This window comes from Ursus arctos, unplaced genomic scaffold, assembly GCF_023065955.2.
Source record: "Ursus arctos isolate Adak ecotype North America unplaced genomic scaffold, UrsArc2.0 scaffold_14, whole genome shotgun sequence".
Classification (NCBI taxonomy): Eukaryota; Metazoa; Chordata; class Mammalia; order Carnivora; family Ursidae; genus Ursus; species Ursus arctos.
In genome coordinates, this window is record NW_026622808.1 from 34,265,870 (window position 1) to 34,283,618 (window position 17,749).

At 43.8% G+C, this 17,749-nt stretch overlaps 1 protein-coding gene across 2 annotated transcripts in view; it reads left to right on the top strand.

Annotated features, from left to right (window-relative positions):
* DOCK3 (dedicator of cytokinesis 3) overlaps positions 1-17,749 on the top strand; it is a 569,026-nt gene that overhangs the window by 469,884 nt on the left and 81,393 nt on the right. For both annotated transcript variants that reach the window (XM_057311740.1, XM_057311742.1), the window contains 7 exons: positions 8,617-8,741; positions 10,833-10,995; positions 11,533-11,639; positions 12,212-12,383; positions 12,751-12,848; positions 15,220-15,303; positions 16,362-16,462. In XM_057311740.1, coding sequence (XP_057167723.1) covers positions 8,617-8,741; positions 10,833-10,995; positions 11,533-11,639; positions 12,212-12,383; positions 12,751-12,848; positions 15,220-15,303; positions 16,362-16,462 — 850 coding nt within the window. The remainder of the gene's footprint in view (positions 1-8,616; positions 8,742-10,832; positions 10,996-11,532; positions 11,640-12,211; positions 12,384-12,750; positions 12,849-15,219; positions 15,304-16,361; positions 16,463-17,749) is intronic.

Sequence of the window (17,749 nt, forward strand, 5' to 3'; positions counted from 1 at the left end):
CCAGTAAAAGCTTGTTTGCTTCCGTTTGAAAGAGTCAGGGCAGGCCAGACTGAACTGCTTGTGGCCACTCTATGTATCACCTATTTGGAGTTCTTCATGGTGCCGTAAATCCCCTTGTTGGAAATAATTTGTCAGCAGTACCCAAAGAGGGTATGACCTAAGCACAGAGAAGGCTCATGTGACGGATTCCAGCTGCCTTCCAACTTCCCTCACTATGCCTGGACCTGTTTTCTCTTGCCTGCATCCCCTCCCCATAGACACTGAATGCAGAGCAAGCTGCATCTCATCTCCTGCTCAAGCACACACAAAGATCTTTTGGAGGGGAGACCTGGGCGGCTCAATCAAGTCCATGTTTCTCTTTAAATGCTAGGGAGACTTCATGCTTATGAAGGGCCCCCATCTGACTGTTGTAGAGCGATGTCCTTCATAGGACATTTCTTCCATCCTGTCTTGACGCCATTCCTCAGCCCTGGTTGTCAGGACAAGAAGAGCCCAGGCATAGTCCTGGCTTCCTGGCAAAATGTCATGAAAGAAAGAAGAGGTGGTTACCAAAATTGATCTGGTGATTTTTTTTTAAGTTAGATATCCAGGCTCATGAGGTGGAGTAATATATTCTAAGAGATACACTTAAAGTCCTTCCTTTCTTTTCAGAACTTGTTTGCCTGAGATTTAGACATTTCTTTCCTCTTAGCCTTCACAGTCAAAGATTAAAACCAAGTGAACAGAGACTAAAAAGGAACAAACTTCAGTCAAAACAATTCTTAAGCAAGGTTCGATTTCAGGAGTTACGTTGTCTAAGCCTCACCTAAGAAAGAACTATCTTTGGGGAGCATCCCACATGTCTTTGCATCATTGATACACAGGTTTAGAAAGGACTTCCAAGTACGCTAGACATGTCGGGGGAAGTCAGCTGTGTCAGGTACTGGCGAGACAAGCTAAGGCTGCGGGAGCTTTTCCTGCACTGGGCAGCGAGGGGACCATCATATGATTTGCAATCCTGAAAGGTCCAGGCCAGGCCTGTGAGTATGCTGCTCCCTGCGTTGTCTGCCTTTGAGTACTAAGTGCTAGAGGGGAAAGTAAGGATTGGTTCACAGGCAGGATGCAGTCCTTTGTGCATAATCTGTGTCCTCCTCTATCCTTCTTCCCCCTGAGGAAAGAGGTTTTTTGCAGATGGCCACTTCCAGGGTTGTGAACTAACAACTGACTGACAGACCTCTTAATGCACTCCAAGATATCATCGGAGTGAGTTTGCCATTCTCAGGCATGGTGATAGGGCTGGTCTGCAGATTCTGGAGCAACAGGAAAAGTGTACATGAACGCTTTACACTGCAGTCAACCTATCTTGGGAAACCATATGCTCCGAAGTCCCTTGGTGAGACTTCCTACAGCTGATCCACGCTTCACCTGTGGGAATGCTGTTCCTGGGCCGCAGCACTCCCTCAGCCCATATAGTGCTGGTATGACCAAGTTACAAGAAGCTGCAGCTTCTTGATACATGGACATACATATGAGAAATGAACAAAGCAATGAATTATGTCAGTAACTGTGAGCATTTCAACACTTAGGTTACAGAGTTCAACCAGTCTAGCCACACCAGTATCCAACATACCATTTTGAAAAAGGTCTCTTTGATGGTCTCCCATTGTTTTCCATGGGTGTGTAACACACCACGTGGCTGCTGTGAACCAGAGATGTGCTACTCTGTGCTGCAGCTGAGGTCCTGACTATACAGCCATCCAGCTCTGCTCATGACCCGTGGTAGTGAGCAAGAGGCAGGAGTGCTATTACTGGTGCCCTGGGAGGTCCCAAAGAAGGCACACCAACCAGGAGATGACATTCTTGATTATAGAGAAACAAATAGCATGGGATTTTGAGCCTGATTTTGAAACTGAGCACTCACAGCCTTTTATTGGTTGGTCACCATATTCCTGTGGGTACTTCCTCCTTCTCTCCAAACTCAGTTCAGTTCAAAAGCTAATAACTCCTTTCCTAGATTTTTCTTTTTAAGAAAAAGGGCAGGAAAGACTAGAGCAGGACAAGTGTTCCAGATGAACAAGTTGGAGTTAACATTGTTCCCAACGAAGTAGCCAAAAGAAAACTTCTGGCCAAAAGACTGTCAACTGAAAGGAATGATTTAAAACCGTTTGCTAAAGAAGAGGCTGTGCCCTCCTGCAGACCAGGCCCGAGCCAGCAGACCCGTGCCACCACCTTCTGCGTCACTCTGTCGTTCGTAGCTTTCCTATAAAGCCTGTTCCCTGGAGTCAGTAGGAATACAGAGTTCTGTCATGGGTCTATGGGAGTTACATTTTATTGTCTAAGTCTTGAATTTTTAAGGGTTTTCATTTCCTGTGGGCAATATGGGTCAAATTTCGTATGAGTGACATGGTCTTCCATCTTGTCAGAAGAAACCCACCCTTTGATTTAATGTGCTCTGGCTGAGGACTAGGTTTTTCCCAAAGCAGTAGTTCTCTGACTTGAGTTACCTGCAGGGCTTGGAGAAACAGACTGCTGGGCCCACCCCCAGGAGTTTCTGATACAGTAGGAATGGAGTGGGACCCAATAATTTGCATTCCTTATAAGCTCTGAGGTGATGGTAATGCCGCTAGTTTGGGACCCCTTTCAAGAACCATGTCCTAGGAGGGACTCTGCCTTAGGAAATATCTTTGTTTTGTCCCTCCCTGAGTCAGCCCTGGCACAAGGAGTGCTCCTCCCCGGGTTGCTCCGAAATTGCCCTTAGAAGGCAGCTCTGCAGGCATGGCATCCCTCTAGGGGACCCTCTGACTCTTGCCCTTGTGCTCAGAAATACACTCTGTCCTCTGCTTTGACCCTTGATAAAAAGTGCATGCTTCATCACCGACCTGCAAGTGATGTTTGTTTGTTTTTTTTTTTTCTCTTTTCCTGTTTGTCTTAATTGTTCTTTGTCTCTCTCTGTGCTGTCCCCTCATTCTCGCCCCTTTCTTTCTGGTGCAGAGATGAAGATAGTTGGGTGTAAGTTCCTGCTTTTGTGTGCCCTGTCTGCTTTTTGCCTGCTTTGTTTCCATCTTCATTTGTTTCATGGAATGTTGCAATACTGGGGTGGGGTATCATGTACATTATTAATCCTTCATCAGCCTCGCCTTTTGGGGTAACTGACAAGACATTAAAAAAAAAAAAGAAGAAGCTACCAGCCTAGCCTAGAATACTGTGTATTATTTTAGGTATTTATTAAGATCTGAGGAAACTAAGAACACAAGAACTAGGTGTATAGCTACAGGGAAAGAGTTTTAGAAGACACATCAGCTACTTCCACTGAAAAGAAAATGAGAGGTGCTTATCCCAGGCTACACAGAATTAGAAAGGTAGAAAGTTTGTCTTTCCAACTCTGTTGGACACATCTCACACAAAAGGCAAACCCACAGAGACATGACTTTTAAAAAAAAGGTCTCCTCAAAGGGAGTGATGAAAGTATTTACCACAAGTAGATTTATAGGACTGTGGTCAGTCTGAGTGTCAAATGAGGCTTTCACAATATCTCAGGGATGGTTTGGGAATGATCACATCTGGTCCCACAACAGGTTGGGAGATCATCACATCCTTGACCCAAGAAAGGAATAGCCATATATAATGATGTCATACTATGCCCATTCCTATCTTCCTGGTAGAGCAGAGAACATCACTGGCCTTGTAACAGTAGAAACCAGTAAGTGTGACACTGAAGACACGATTTAAAAGTAAAGAACCCATCTCTCCTGGGTTCTAAAGAAGTCCTCCCAAGAGTCTTTTTTGGGGGATAAGGTCTCTTACTTAAAATAAGAACTACAACAAAATAAAACATTGGTCATATGCGTGAATCTGTCTGACTTGTATGGTGGTTAATGTCTCCATGTCTCCCTGGTGCTGTCAGGAGACTTCACTCCTGTTCTGCCAAGAGATAAAACTGGTGCATCCTGAGCAGCCTGCTGTGTCTGCCGAGAGAAGGTTAGCTCTAGCTTCACATGGTCTTCAGGGAAAGACAGCACTATCCTTCCTAATCCTATCTAGAAGTAGACAAGGTATAAATAACTAGTATTAAATACTAGTATCCTTAAACCCAAAGCCTCTTAATATGTGGTGTGACTAATTCATACAGAAGGAACATGAATATAATAAAGAATCCAAACGAGTCTGAGCACCCAAACCTGTATGGGCTGTCCTGGATCATTTCTCCTGGGATAGAATTCCACATAGGCTGGAACCATGTGGCCCCAAAATTCCTAGTAAGGCTGGAGTGTCTGGCAGGAGATTCTCCTGCTAACAGATGCTCTGGTGCCTGAGCCAGACCTCAGCAGTTCTGAAACCGCTAGAGTCTTAGAAGAGAGGTGCAAACACATTGTGAGTTCTGTTTCTCCAGTGGCATACTAGGATGCAGATCTTCAGAGGGTCACACCTGGCCATGAGGCGTACAGTTCTTTGTCACTGTTGGCTGCAGCTCTGTCACAGTGCTCAGCCCCCGAAGATTTCTGGTAGCTGAAAAACAGTTTCCTTCTAAGACCCCAGAATGTTCCAGGCCAATCCCTGACGTGATAAGGTGGCCTCAGGTTCATTACCTTGCTCCTTCCCAGCAGCTGCCTATGGGGACTTATAAGAATCTAGATTTTTGATGTGTCGTGGTGGTGTAGTGAAGCTGTTCTTGACACATAAACACTCCAAGCCAGGTATCAGGAAACTGTAGTCCCTGGGCCAAATCCAGCCAGCAGCCTATTTTTGTACCACCTTCCAGCCAAGAATGTTTTTTCACATTTTAAAAGGGTTGTGAAAATAAAGAACGTGTAACAGAAACCTGTGTGACCCACAGAGCCGAAAATATGTACTATCTGGCTTCTTACAGAAAGTTTGCCCACCTCTGCTTCCTCGTAAGTCCCTAGTCTCCTGGCATGCAGCTCTACCAACAGCTGGCATTGACTGCTCTGGCGGACTCTGAAAAGGACAAAGACAATATATTCAGAGGCCCTCCTACAAGAATAGCCTCATTCATTCATCTTTCCAATCCAGAAACTCTGTTGCATGTCAACTGAGCTAAGCACTCAGAGATATAAGGCATTGCTGATGCTGTTAGATGCTCTGCTAACCTCAGGAAGCAGAGGACACGTAACAAAGGGAGGCAGGGCCACCCTCAATCATACCTACTCCCACACCCCACAGAGAAACCGCCCCTTCCCAGAACCCTCTCGGCATTCCTCTGTGCTCCTAAGAGCTGCCTAGCCCCCCACACCCAGCCAGATTTCATCAGTGTCTTCCCAGCAAACCCCATGGTCTGGTCCCCTGGCATTAAACCCCAGAGAGCATCAGAATCACCTGGTGATTTTGTTTGTTTGTTTAATGTATGTACACAAACCCCGCCCAAGATGAACTGGAATCTCACGGGGTAGATGCTAGAAATCTAGTTTTAATAAGCTCCCTAGGTGATTAGCAGATAGCCAGCCAAAGAGTGGTCTGCAGTCTAACCTCACAAACCATTGCTCAGGCCTTCTCGTTCCCATCCTCATTGTAGTGTGCCTATCCTCAAAACTCTGCTGGTAATATTTCCTTGCAATTGGTGCTAAAGCGTACAGGAGCCTCCTGGAGACAGTGCCTTAACCCAAACGCATGATTCCACTGGTGGGCTTTGTGAACATATAACATGTAACAGGGACAGCTGAAGAGCAGGGAAACTGGGAGGCTATCCGTAAGGCAGGCCTGGGTCATTAGATCCTAGGGGCCTTTCACATTGGCTGCTTCTTAGGTTTTCTCCTAGTTCCAGGAGAATTAGTAGAGAGCTCTATTTAAATGATCCCCCAGAGAGCTTTTGACAAGAAGTCCCCAGCAATGTTAACTATCACAGTTCTCGAAATCGAGGCCATCATTTGCAAAATTGCAACCCATAAAGCAGCCTAATATCCATTCTGCTGAGAATAGCCCCGGTCTTAGGCAAGTCTGTTCTCCACATAAAGAGCAGTGAAAGATCTGATGAAATCAAGCTGCTTCAGTCTGTAACTCAGAGGGTATGTTTACTTGTATTGACAAATTTTCTCAGCAAGATATCACTAAGGGCATTCTGTTTAAATAGGAAATTCAAAGAGAATGAAAACTGTAGGAATATCCAGCTCAGTCTTTCCATTTGGATTTGGCATTTTGATTTACAATGCTGTGGAGTTGCTGCCCAGAAACGATGGGCTCACTCTATAAAATCAACACAGATCAATTCTGTCATTATCAATCTCCAAGATAATGCCCACTTTTGTATGAGTATTCTATATCGTATATTGCTAGGAAAAGTTTAAATGTTTCATTTGAAGGACACGTTTATTTATGGCTAACTTCTGTATAGAGTCACAGAAATTTAAAATGTTTATACAAGCTAGAATACTATTGCTGGTGGCCAGTATCTGCTTTTACAAGTCATGTGGATTATCTTAAATAATTTCTAGAGAGTGCTGGTTTAAACCAGAGTAATAGTTATGCAGTGTACCTGTTCTTTAGATTAGACATTAAAAATCTCTATTCACTTTATGCCAAATCAGCCTAGAAACTTAATAATTACTTAAATTCCATAGAAAAGCTAATGTGTAACTAAGAGACTTTTATCAAAAGAAGGCTCTAAGATGTCTGCTTCAATTGTTAAAAATTCAAGGTGTAACCAACTCTCATTTATCCCATTATAATAGCAATTACCTATAGTAAAGTTCCCATTTAATTTTGAATTTTACTTTCAGGACTGATTTTATTCAGCTCCTGCCCATAGTAGAAAACTGATGGATTTGAGTTTCCCTTCTGCTTTCCTTTCCTACCCTACCTGCACACCTGAGTGCTATTTTCATGATATGCTAGGAAGGCCCAAGCAGAGATGTCCAAAGGAGGCAGATTAAAGCCAGACTCACGAAAATTTGAAGGAGAGGCTCTCCTCACCCAAGAGCAAGTCTGTGTGAACTGCAGGGATAGACACCCTCTAAGCTGTCCTGCCTATCCAGCAGTTAGTTGCATTTGTATGTGATTTTCAGAACGTATTTTCCTTTTTCTTCATGGTAGCCTCAGGGCTATTTGGGGAACAGGATGTTTTTCACACATTAGAGAAAGTTCTCTGGGCTGTCAGAGAATAATTAATTGCTTCTTAGGGGCTGCTCTTCCCCACCTGAGTGGAAGTATTTTAAGAGCTTCATTATGCAACCAAATAGCCATGGCTGCATTCCTGGTATAGTAAGACGACCTGAAGAATAGAAGGTCTGATCATGAAGACCTCAAAACCCCGGTATGTGCCAGTCCTGGTCTATCATATTTCATGCATAAGAGATTCTAATTAGAGAGGTGGTCTGTGCAGAAAAGGAGCCATCATCATGTATCTGACCAAACCAGATTGTTTCCCAGAGTCCATAGTCTCTTGTGGTTCATTCCCCCTTCTGTTTACCCGCCCCCTTCATTCTTCCAAACCAGAGAGCTCACTTGCTAACCAGAAAACAATACTTGTTCATGTCATTGTGATTCCCAGTAATGAACATTTTTAGATGTGCCACTTTTGCTGAGAACTGAGGTAGAAAGAGTATTCTGAATTTGCTTGTTGTGCAAGTGAATCATTCCATCACCTCTCAGTTGAATTCTTCAGGCTGCTAACACATCTTCACTTTGGCCTTGTGTGTTTTCCTTTGTCATTTTTTCCTTCGAAGATTTTTTCCCAGACTTTACTGTGTTGGTTTGTTTTGGTTTTGGTTTTTGGGTTTTTTTAGAAAGTCAAAAGCCCTTCTTTAAAATGTATGAATAAAACTGGTCATGTTACAAATTTAGAAGCTTAGAGCAGCCCAAATGAGCTCTCCTTATACATGAACTGACAATCCCATTCCCCTAAAAAAGGCAGATGTGGTCATTTCTTAGGTCATTTCAGCTTGCAGTTTGAGCTGCTCCTGCCCAGTCCCGAGCAACAGATATTGGCAAAGTAGGCAGGAATCAGAGCACAGGGAAGCAACAAGAGCACAACAGATTGTCATCCCAGTGCTTTAGCACTTGTGATTCTGAAGAGTAATCTGCTCCCAGAGCACTTGCCACACAAAGAAGAAAAAACGACAGTCCAGTGACCTCCATCTGGCACTCCAGGAAGGGATGGGATTTGGAGCTAAGCTTCCAGAAGGAAAAAGTAGCGTATCCTCTAGAAAGACACAGAAGGGTTAAGAGTTGAAAAAAAGAAAAACTATAGAAGAAAAGGGAAACTACCTTTTTATTTTTTGGGGAGGGAAAAGAGGAGGGATTAGTAGTTAAGACATAGACATGATAAAATAAGTGTTATTCCGGTTGATCCTAAAATCTCTCCCCTTTGGAAGGCTCAGATTTTGGCTATTCTCCTGGAGGGTAGAGAGACTGACTAGTCACCTATAATATGAAAGAAGATTTTCTGCCCCACCTTTTCCCACCCTGGACAGGGTATGGTGAACACCTTTAGAATTCAGACTTAGCACATGACTAACCAACCTGAGTACCGCTGCACTGATATCGGTAGATATCCACCATTATTAACCAAGCTTGCAATGCCCTGAGCACCCACCTGAACCCTGGAGGACCCAAATTGGGTCCCCATACAAATGGGGGCAGTGTGGCTTCTGTGGTCATAAAAACATGGCATTTCTTTTCCCATAGGCGATATCCGCAATGACCTATACCTAACCTTGGAGAAGGGGGATTTCGAAAGAGGGGGAAAGAGTGTACAAAAGAACATTGAAGTGACCATGTATGTGCTTTACGCAGATGGAGAGATATTGAAGGTAAGGTTTGCCGGTCAGTTTGGAATGGAAGCTAACCCTGTAATAATTACAGTGATTCTGGGGACTTTATCCAGAGATCCATTCTCCTCATGCAGACTCACTCAACTCACCACATATACATTCTTCTCTGCCTTTTCTTTTCTTCAGGGTAACCCTGCAGTATGTTTTGATGATGACTTCCAGTGTCATACAGCCTGTTTAGAAATTCTTCCTAGTGTCTGACCTCAATTTTTCCTGCTCCAGTTTAAACCTATTCCCTCTAGTTCTGTCCTACATGTTACTTTTTCTGCCATTCTGTCTAGCATCAAGCTGCCTACTTTTGGTAACTGTTATTAGGTCCCACTCTTTTTGTTCCTTAAGCTAATAAAGCTACATTTGCTCTTTGGTCAAGGGTGGGACTTAGCACTCACTTGCTGGTACCAAGTTATGTGTGGGACAAGGAACAGCAGAGTCAGGCTCTAAATGATTATTTCCAGCCAATGCCAGTATAAAGATGCAAATATATATTCTGTCACTCTTCATTCAAAGTGAAGACCCAGAGTGCTGTTTTTCCACTATCAGTATGTCAGTTTTTCCCTCAGTCATGTCATGCTAAATGGCAAATGACAAGGCATCATTTGCATAGCACTTGATAGAAGACGAATCACTCTTTCACAGACCTCGCCCCTATATGTTGACAATAGCCTTGTGAGGTAGGCAGAACAAGAATGATCATCCACATTTTAGGGAAAGAAAAAGGTAAAATTAGTCAAAATCATTTCCCAAAGCTAGACAGAAATAGAGGAAAATGTTTAATTGGTGGTAGAAACAATGATTTGTATTTCATTTTAAAAACCCACTTCAAGAAAATAAATTAATTTCAAAAAAGAAGGGGGGCGCGCCTGGCTGGCTCAGCTGGAAGAGCATGTGACTCTTGATCTTGGGGTCGTGAGTCCCATATTGGGTGTAGAGATTTCACTAAAAAAAATCATAATTCTAGGGGCGCCTGGGTGGCACAGCGGTTAAGTGTCTGCCTTCGGCTCAGGGCGTGATCCCGGCGATCTGGGATCGAGCCCCACATCAGGCTCTTCTGCTATGAGCCTGCTTCTTCCTCTCCCACTCCCCCTGCTTGTGTTCCCTCTCTCTCTGGCTGTCTCTATCTCTGTTGAATAAACAAATAAAATCTTTAAAAAAAAATCATAATTCTAAAAACCTACCTCAAAGACTAAGGCATGTCCACTGTTTGCATGGATAATGCCAAGATCAGCAGAGCTGTCAGCTGCTCACACCACCCTTGTGCAGATAAGGAGCTGCTCCTGATTGCATTACCTGAGGCTTCCTGTCTTCCAGGAAGATGGGACTACATCTTCATGGCAGTATTTGGAAAAGGGGTCAAGTTCAATCTGGTGGTTCTGCCTTATCTATATCCAAGGATGGTCAGCCAAGGGCAAACTAAAATGCCAGTGCAACACTGGGGTAAGGAAGATTAGAAAACAAACTCTTTCCACTTTATAAGTTAGTTAATTCTCTGATCAGATAAATTGTCATGTACAGTTGACTTCTCCCGTGGAGTTCACTGTTTCATTTCTGACTGAGAATGAAGAGTTCATCTGAGCGCTTCAGATACACTGTTGAGCTTCCCTCCAGTTGATTGAGCAGTGTGTGTGTTACTTCCGTCCCAAGGAAAAGAAGGAGCATTGTTGACTGTGGATTCTTTATACCATCTATACAGTTGTCTCCAAAAGTACTGAATTTAGGGGCGCCTGGGTGGCACAGCGGTTGGGCATCTGCCTTCGGCTCAGGGTGTGATCCCGGAGTCCTGGGATCGAGCCCCACATCAGGCTCCTCCGCTGTGAGCCTGCTTCTTCCTCTCCCACTCCCCCTGCTTGTGTTCCCTCTCTCGCTGGCTGTCTCTATCTCTGTCAAATAAATAAATAAAATCTTTAAAAAAAAAAAAAAGTACTGAATTTAAGTCAAATGAATTTTCTCATCTTGTAGATTTGGCCTGGTAGGAAAATGGGACCTGCACAAAGGAGAAAATGTCCTAGTGCCACAGAGAAATCCAGAGGATTCCTCCAGGAAGATAACACTTTATTTGCTTCTCTTTTCCAGGATTGCATAAGCTTGGGTTCAGGAGAGCCAAATAGGAGCTCCTACCACTCCTTTGTCCTCTACCACAGTAATAGTCCTCGCTGGGGAGAGATTATCAAATTGCCCATCCCCATCGACCGGTTCCGGGGCTCCCATCTGCGCTTCGAGTTCAGACATTGTTCCAGTGAGTGAGACTTCTCTCCACATTCCTTGGAGGATATGAATGTTCTATTGTCTCAGAACTCTTTCCTCAGAAAGAGAATTCAGAGGGTTCTTATTACTGGGGCAAGAAAATGAGGACTTCTGAATAAATGGGTACTCAGGGATGGGATGTCATCAGAGGCTGCTCTTTAGACAGTGACTCAAACCATGGAGTCTGGTACTGGCCCTTCCTGGTGTCTGACCCAGACACTGGATAATTACCAGTGTCATTCTCCTTTGGGTGTTTCCTTTCTACATATCAAACTGCTTCTTAAAGAGCCTCTGATTTAGCAAGACCAGCAATCTAGTTACTATTTGAGTCTAGGTAGCCTGTGTACCTTGGGATATAAATGGAAACTCAGTCCAGTACGTTTCTTATCATTCCTTTAGTCAGGTAGCTACCTAATTAATGAAAACAAGGGACAAAGAAGTAAAGAATGTAGGTGATAAGCACAAGGGGAATTTCTGTTAAAAAGCAAAGTGAGGCGCAAAAACAACTAACACTTAGCTCTGGTTGCAGCAAAGGACAAAGGGGAAAAGAAACTCTTTGGCTTTGCATTCTCACCCCTGATGCGGGATGATGGCACCACTCTCTCAGATGACATCCATGAGCTCTATGTGTACAAGGTATGGAGCCTGGCTGTCTCTCACCTCAACCCTCACACCCCGGAGACCACTCTCACACATGGTTCTCAGTTAGGTGGTTTTCAGTGGGCAGGCCAAAGGATCCAGGGTAGTGCACTGGTGGATGACAGCAGGACAGCTGTGGGCAGGCTTTTGTCTTCTAACTACAGTGGCCTTCCTCCCACAAGTAATGCCAGCAGGCCCTTTGTTTCCCACCTCCCACTTCACAAGTAATGGAAGTCTGTTGCCAACTCCTCTGTGCTGTTGTGGCCTTGGCTAGTACATTCAGAGACCTGCCATTTGAGATCATGGTTCTGCCAGCCGTCACAGCGCAGCTGCCACCAAAGTTGCGTGCACACCAGGTGGAGGCCACCTGCCCCATCATGTTCTCTTTAAAAGGCACATGAGCCATTCTGGGGCGTTTCCAAACAGAAAGGACTCCTCTAAGAGGACCTGAGGCCCAAGATCTCAGGAAGACGAGAGCAAATATCAACATCAAAAAATCTCCTGCTACCTGCTTTCTACACATGGCATGGTTCAGAAAACATTCTGTGTTCTCTTACCTTTGCCTACAGTGCGATGAGAACAGCACGTTTAACAACCATGCTCTGTACCTGGGCTTGCCCTGCTGCAAAGAGGACTACAATGGCTGCCCCAACATCCCCTCCAGCCTCATCTTCCAGCGCAGCACCAAAGAGTCTTTCTTCATCTCCACACAGCTCTCCTCCACCAAGCTCACTCAGAATGGTAGGTGATGGGATCTGCAGGGGGCTGCCCTCTCTGTCCTCAGTGGCTGGTTTCCTGTTGCTGATGCGTGCTAAGGGAGACTGAAATTAGTTGCTTTTTCATGCCAGAATGAGGCATTCTTTTCGCCTGAAGCTGGAGGAACCACTTGGCAATAGCAGCCTGTAAGGTTTCCTGTGGTTTTAGCAGCTCTGGAGTGCACCTCCAGGTTTCACAGATGTGTCTTTGGCCTTGACATCAGCACTAAAGTGGCCATTGTAGTGCTTGTGGCTATTTCTCTTCCTCTAGGCTCCACCTGACAGGGAGGGTCTGGGCTTTGCTTGTCTCTGACATAGCCAGTGTTCACCATCTTTTGCACTTGCTTTTTTAGTGGACCTCCTTGCTCTGCTGAAATGGAAGGCTTTTCCAGACCGGATCATGGACATCCTAGGGCGGCTGCGGCATGTCAGTGGGGAAGAAATTGTTAAGGTATGGCTTACTGAAATTCATACATGCTGCTTGAGCAAGAATCTGGGCAGAAGGCCTTACTTCTCCTTGATTTCTACTGGTTCCCCTCTAAAACCATTTCTCAAAATATAATTAGATGAATAGAAATAAAGTTGTTTTTCTTTTTCTTTTTCTTTCTTTTTTTTTTTTTTTGTTGGCTTCTCTTTCTGAAGGAGGTATCACATTGGGTTTATTACCTTTTAGAAGCTATATTTAAGTTATAAACCCTTTTTTCTGACTTGTTTTTCTTCCTAGAAAGCAAAACAATAATTAGAGGGTAGTGGTCAGAGCATCCTCTCAGAAACACTCCCAGTGCTTTGCGCGGCCTCCTCCCCCTTCCTTATATCTCTTTATCATTTTCCTTATTTGTAACCCTTTTACCACAACCCTAGCCTGAAGCCTTTCTGTCTCTACTGGCTTGATTATCTGGAAGAACTCTACTCTCCATTAACTTACAGCTGCTGATTTTGCCCAGTCTCTCACTTAGAGTCCGTGCTAGCGACCCTTCCCCACTCCTTGTCTCAACTGCTTTCTCTAGGTACCTCTGTGACATTTCCCACCTAAAGGCCTGAGCAGGCTGACATCACTACCAGTTCCCAGTTGTCTTCCGTAGGGCTTCTCTGCATTGTGCGGAGTGTTTGCTCACCTGGTTTTAGCTCAAGAAAACCCCCAGGTACCTCCTGATGATGTAAGCCCCCCGCCGGTGGATTCTACACGGTGGACTGTACTCTGCTGAGGAAAATGGAGGTGCTTTTGGTGATCAGCAGGGGCAGTGGAATACAGGATAGAGACTAAATTTCAAGAAGGCAGCTTGTCCGTCAGTGAGCTTTCTTAAATCTGTCACTGTAGTTACCAAATCAGTGAGCACAGATGCCCTGTCAATACTTCACTTCACAGCACCATTGACTCAGTAATGTACGTGGTGTCTCCAAATAAGAAACAGTTTTAAAGTCTGTACACTTCTATGTATTTTTATGAAGTCTTGTCTGAATCTTGTTTTTCACAATTAATCAGAGTATCATCAATTTTTAAAAAGAACCTTTAACAAGCTAATACTTGTTTTGTTTTGTTTTGTTTTGTTTTGTTTTGTTTTGGGCGGGGGAGGAGAGAGAGAATCTTAGGCAGGCTCCATGCCCAATGCAGAGCCTGACATGGGCTCAGTCTCACACCCCTGAGATCATGACCTGAGCAGAAATCAAGAGTTGGGTGCTTAACTGATTGAGCCACCCAGGTGCCCCTGCTAATACTAGTTTTTGAAACTGAAAATCAGTTTATTCTCAGGGCATTTTTTTTTCTTCTCAACATATTAAAAATATTAGTAAACAGAAAGGTATTAACAAATCTGTAATCTTTTTAAGTCTGAGGTGTTGTCTTCCTGGTAAGAGAATATCATATCAGCATATCTGGTTTTAGCATCAATAATTGATCTTAAGTCCCCAGAAGAGAGAGTGAACAGAATCTGCTAGAATTTTAAAATATTTTTTTCTTTTTATTAGAATATTTCAAACACACACGAAAGTAAAATAGTATAAAGAACCCTACAACTACCTAGCACCTAGCACCAACATTCATCAGCCTGTGGCCAATCCTGCCCATCAACACCCCGCATCCTTGCCTGCCAGCTTAGACATCACTAGGACATAAATGGTAAACATTGTATCATTCAGTTGCCTTTTGGCCAACAGAATGTTAGATTTGATTTGTAAAGACTGCCAGTGTCCATGAGTATTTATCATCCTCTCCCTTGGATTTTGCATCTTAGAAACAAAAAAACAAAAACAAACAAGAAATGGTGCTTCCAGATCTTTTACCCTCATTGATAGCCCGCAGCAACAGCTTTCTCCCTTCTCCCAGAATACTGATTTCTAGACCAAAACGTGGTATCTGTAGCTAAGGCCTAGCCTGCCACACCCTTACTCAAGTGTCCTCTGTAGAGTTAGACCACAATAGAGCGTAAGGGACTGCTGCACTCTTTGGGGGCCTGGGACAGTGAGCTCTTTTTCTCAAAATGAATTTGGCATCAGAATCACTTAGATTGTCTTTATTCCAAAGGTACAATTCTACATGGGTGGCCTGTGTTTTTTAGGTAACTGCTCTTAGAAGTTAAGCGCTTACCCAAGAGAAAGAGCCTCTCCAACTCTCTCTCAGGGCCCTTTGGGCACACAAACACCTTGAGTCCACCTGGTTATCGCTTAGCTAGGTGGAGGTGGGATACTCGATTATTTCTAAGTGGTGGTTTGAGATCTTAGGAGATTTTTGAGTTTGTTTATTGAGAGATAAATTCATTGGTATATGGAAGTTTGACCATGTGTACAAGGTCCTAAACTTGAGCCCTCTGCTTTTTATGTTACAGTTTCTGCAAGACATTTTAGATACACTCTTTGTGATTTTGGATGATAATACAGAGAAATATGGCCTGTTGGTGTTTCAGTCTTTGGTAAGTCTCACCCATCCTTCATTTCTGTCACGTTTTTAAAAATCCAAGGGAAGCAATTTATTAGAATGAGTCAATGCAAGGTACAGATGTTCCCAATAGAAAAGGGGCTAAGGAGTGTCACCCAAGGAAGACCAACGAACCAACTTACCAGGCAGATCCCTACAACCTGAAATTTGAAGAATTCAGCCTGGTCAGGTCTGGCTTCAACTTTGTACTTCTGATACTCAGTCTCATCACTGTGGCAGAGTTACCTAGCCCCTGAAATAGAGACCTACACCAACAAAATGCTCAGAGACAAATACAGGAAACCAGACGGCCTGTTTTTTCACCTGCAGAGTAGGATATAACCACCAGGAAGAGCAGAGACTCACCCATGCTGGTCTGAGCCTCACACTGTCTCCCTGTGTGCAGTTGTTTGAGTACCGGAGTCTCCAAATGTTGCCTAATGAGAACGGACAGTGATTTGGATGTTCATTGCATTTAGCTTAATAGATCTAGTCCCATAGGAGTGCTCTACGTTCAAGGGGGACCACCTACTGTAAGTCTACCTGATAGATGAGGAGCAGAGGAGAGTGTTAAAATGACACTTGCATAGTTTGCCCCTTTGGCTTTTCTTCTTCCTTGCTCTCCTGGCCAGCCAGCCCCATTTCTGAAGGACAGCCTTTCATAGTCTGAGCTGGCTTAGAGGATAATCTTTTTTCCTCTCTTTTCCAAGTTTTCTGAGACACCTTCATATTTATGCCACCATACACAGGTATTGTTTGCTTTTTTCTAATCTGTATCACACCACCCAGCATTATTGTGAAGAGAGAGACTCAGAGTGACACTGGCACAGACATATGAGCCCCAAGTCCAAATTCAGAGGCCAGGGGCTGTAGGAATAGAACAGGCAAGACAGAGATACAGACACAGAATAGAAATCTTACATTCTCTGCCCATGGGGGACACTAGAGAAAACACTGAGAGTTTGTCATTCCTTAAAGAAGCAAGAGTTCTGTTCTCTGCTGGAGATAGGCCCGAGGCCTCCAGTGAACCCTGGTACGCTCCATCTCCTCTAGGTCTTCATCATCAACCTGCTCAGAGACATCAAGTATTTCCACTTCCGGCCTGTAATGGACACATACATCCAGAAACACTTTGCTGGGGCCCTGGCATACAAGTAAGTTCCATTTGGCGTCATTATTAGGACTTGTATCTGAATAGAAAGACAGGCTTTAAAAAAGTTCAGTGACGGGGCGCCTGGGTGGCACAGCGGTTAAGCGTCTGCCTTCGGCTCAGGGCGTGATCCCGGCGTTATGGGATCGAGCCCCACATCAGGCTCTTCCGCTATGAGCCTGCTTCTTCCTCTCCCACTCCCCCTGCTTGTGTTCCCTCTCTCGCTGGCTGTCTCTCTCTCTCTGTCGAATAAATAAATAAAATCTTTAAAAATAAATTAATAAATAAATTAATTAATTAATTAAAAAGTTCAGTGACAACCACCATTCATTCAGCTGACCTTTTTCTTTCTACTTAATTTTTTTCTAATTGTGGTAAAATACATCGAATATAAAATATCTGTTTTTAAGTGTATATAGCTCAGTGGCATTGAGTGTGTTCAGACTGTTGTACAACCATCACCACCATCCATCAGCAGAACTTTTTTTATCTTGCAAAACTGCAATTCTGTACCCATTAAATATTAACTCCCCTTCACCCCTCCCCCTCCCGCTGCCCCTGGGCAACCACCATTATACTTTCTATTTCTGAATGTGCCTGTTCTAGGTACCTCATGTCAATTGAATCAAACAATACTTGTCTATTTGTGTCTGGCTTATTTCACTTATAACGTCTTCAAGGTTCATCCATGTTGTAGCATGTGTCAGAATTTCCTTCCTTTTAAAGGCAGAATAATGTCCCATTGTACATACATACCACATTTTGTTTATCCACTTACCCGTTGAATACTTGGGGTGCCCTCACCTTTTAGTTACTGTGAATAATGCTGCTATGAACATGGGTATACAAATATCTCTTCAAGACCCTGTTTTCTGTTCTGTTTGACGTGTACTTGACTTCTGTGCCTTGTTGCCATGTAAGGCACAGGCCTTCTGATCCTGTCATCTTCCTTCACGCAGGTTACTTGGTCCTAAAAAATAAAATATATGAGATAAAGGAGGAGCAAGAAGGGGCACAAGGGACTGTATTCCTTTATCCGTGTCTACTATTTACTAGTCATTGTATGTTCTGGAGACACAGCAAGTTTAGACAAAACAAAAATACATGCAAAGTCCAGGACTTTGGGGACAACTTTCTTATAATCAAAGAAGAAATGTGTGTCAGGGAGAGTGAGAAAGAATGATTATAACTGCTAATTAAAATGTAGCAACTCCGTGGATGAAGTATGTTGTCTGGTCTCAGATGATCTGGAGAGTCTGTAGCTGTAACAGTTCCATCACTTCATTCTGGC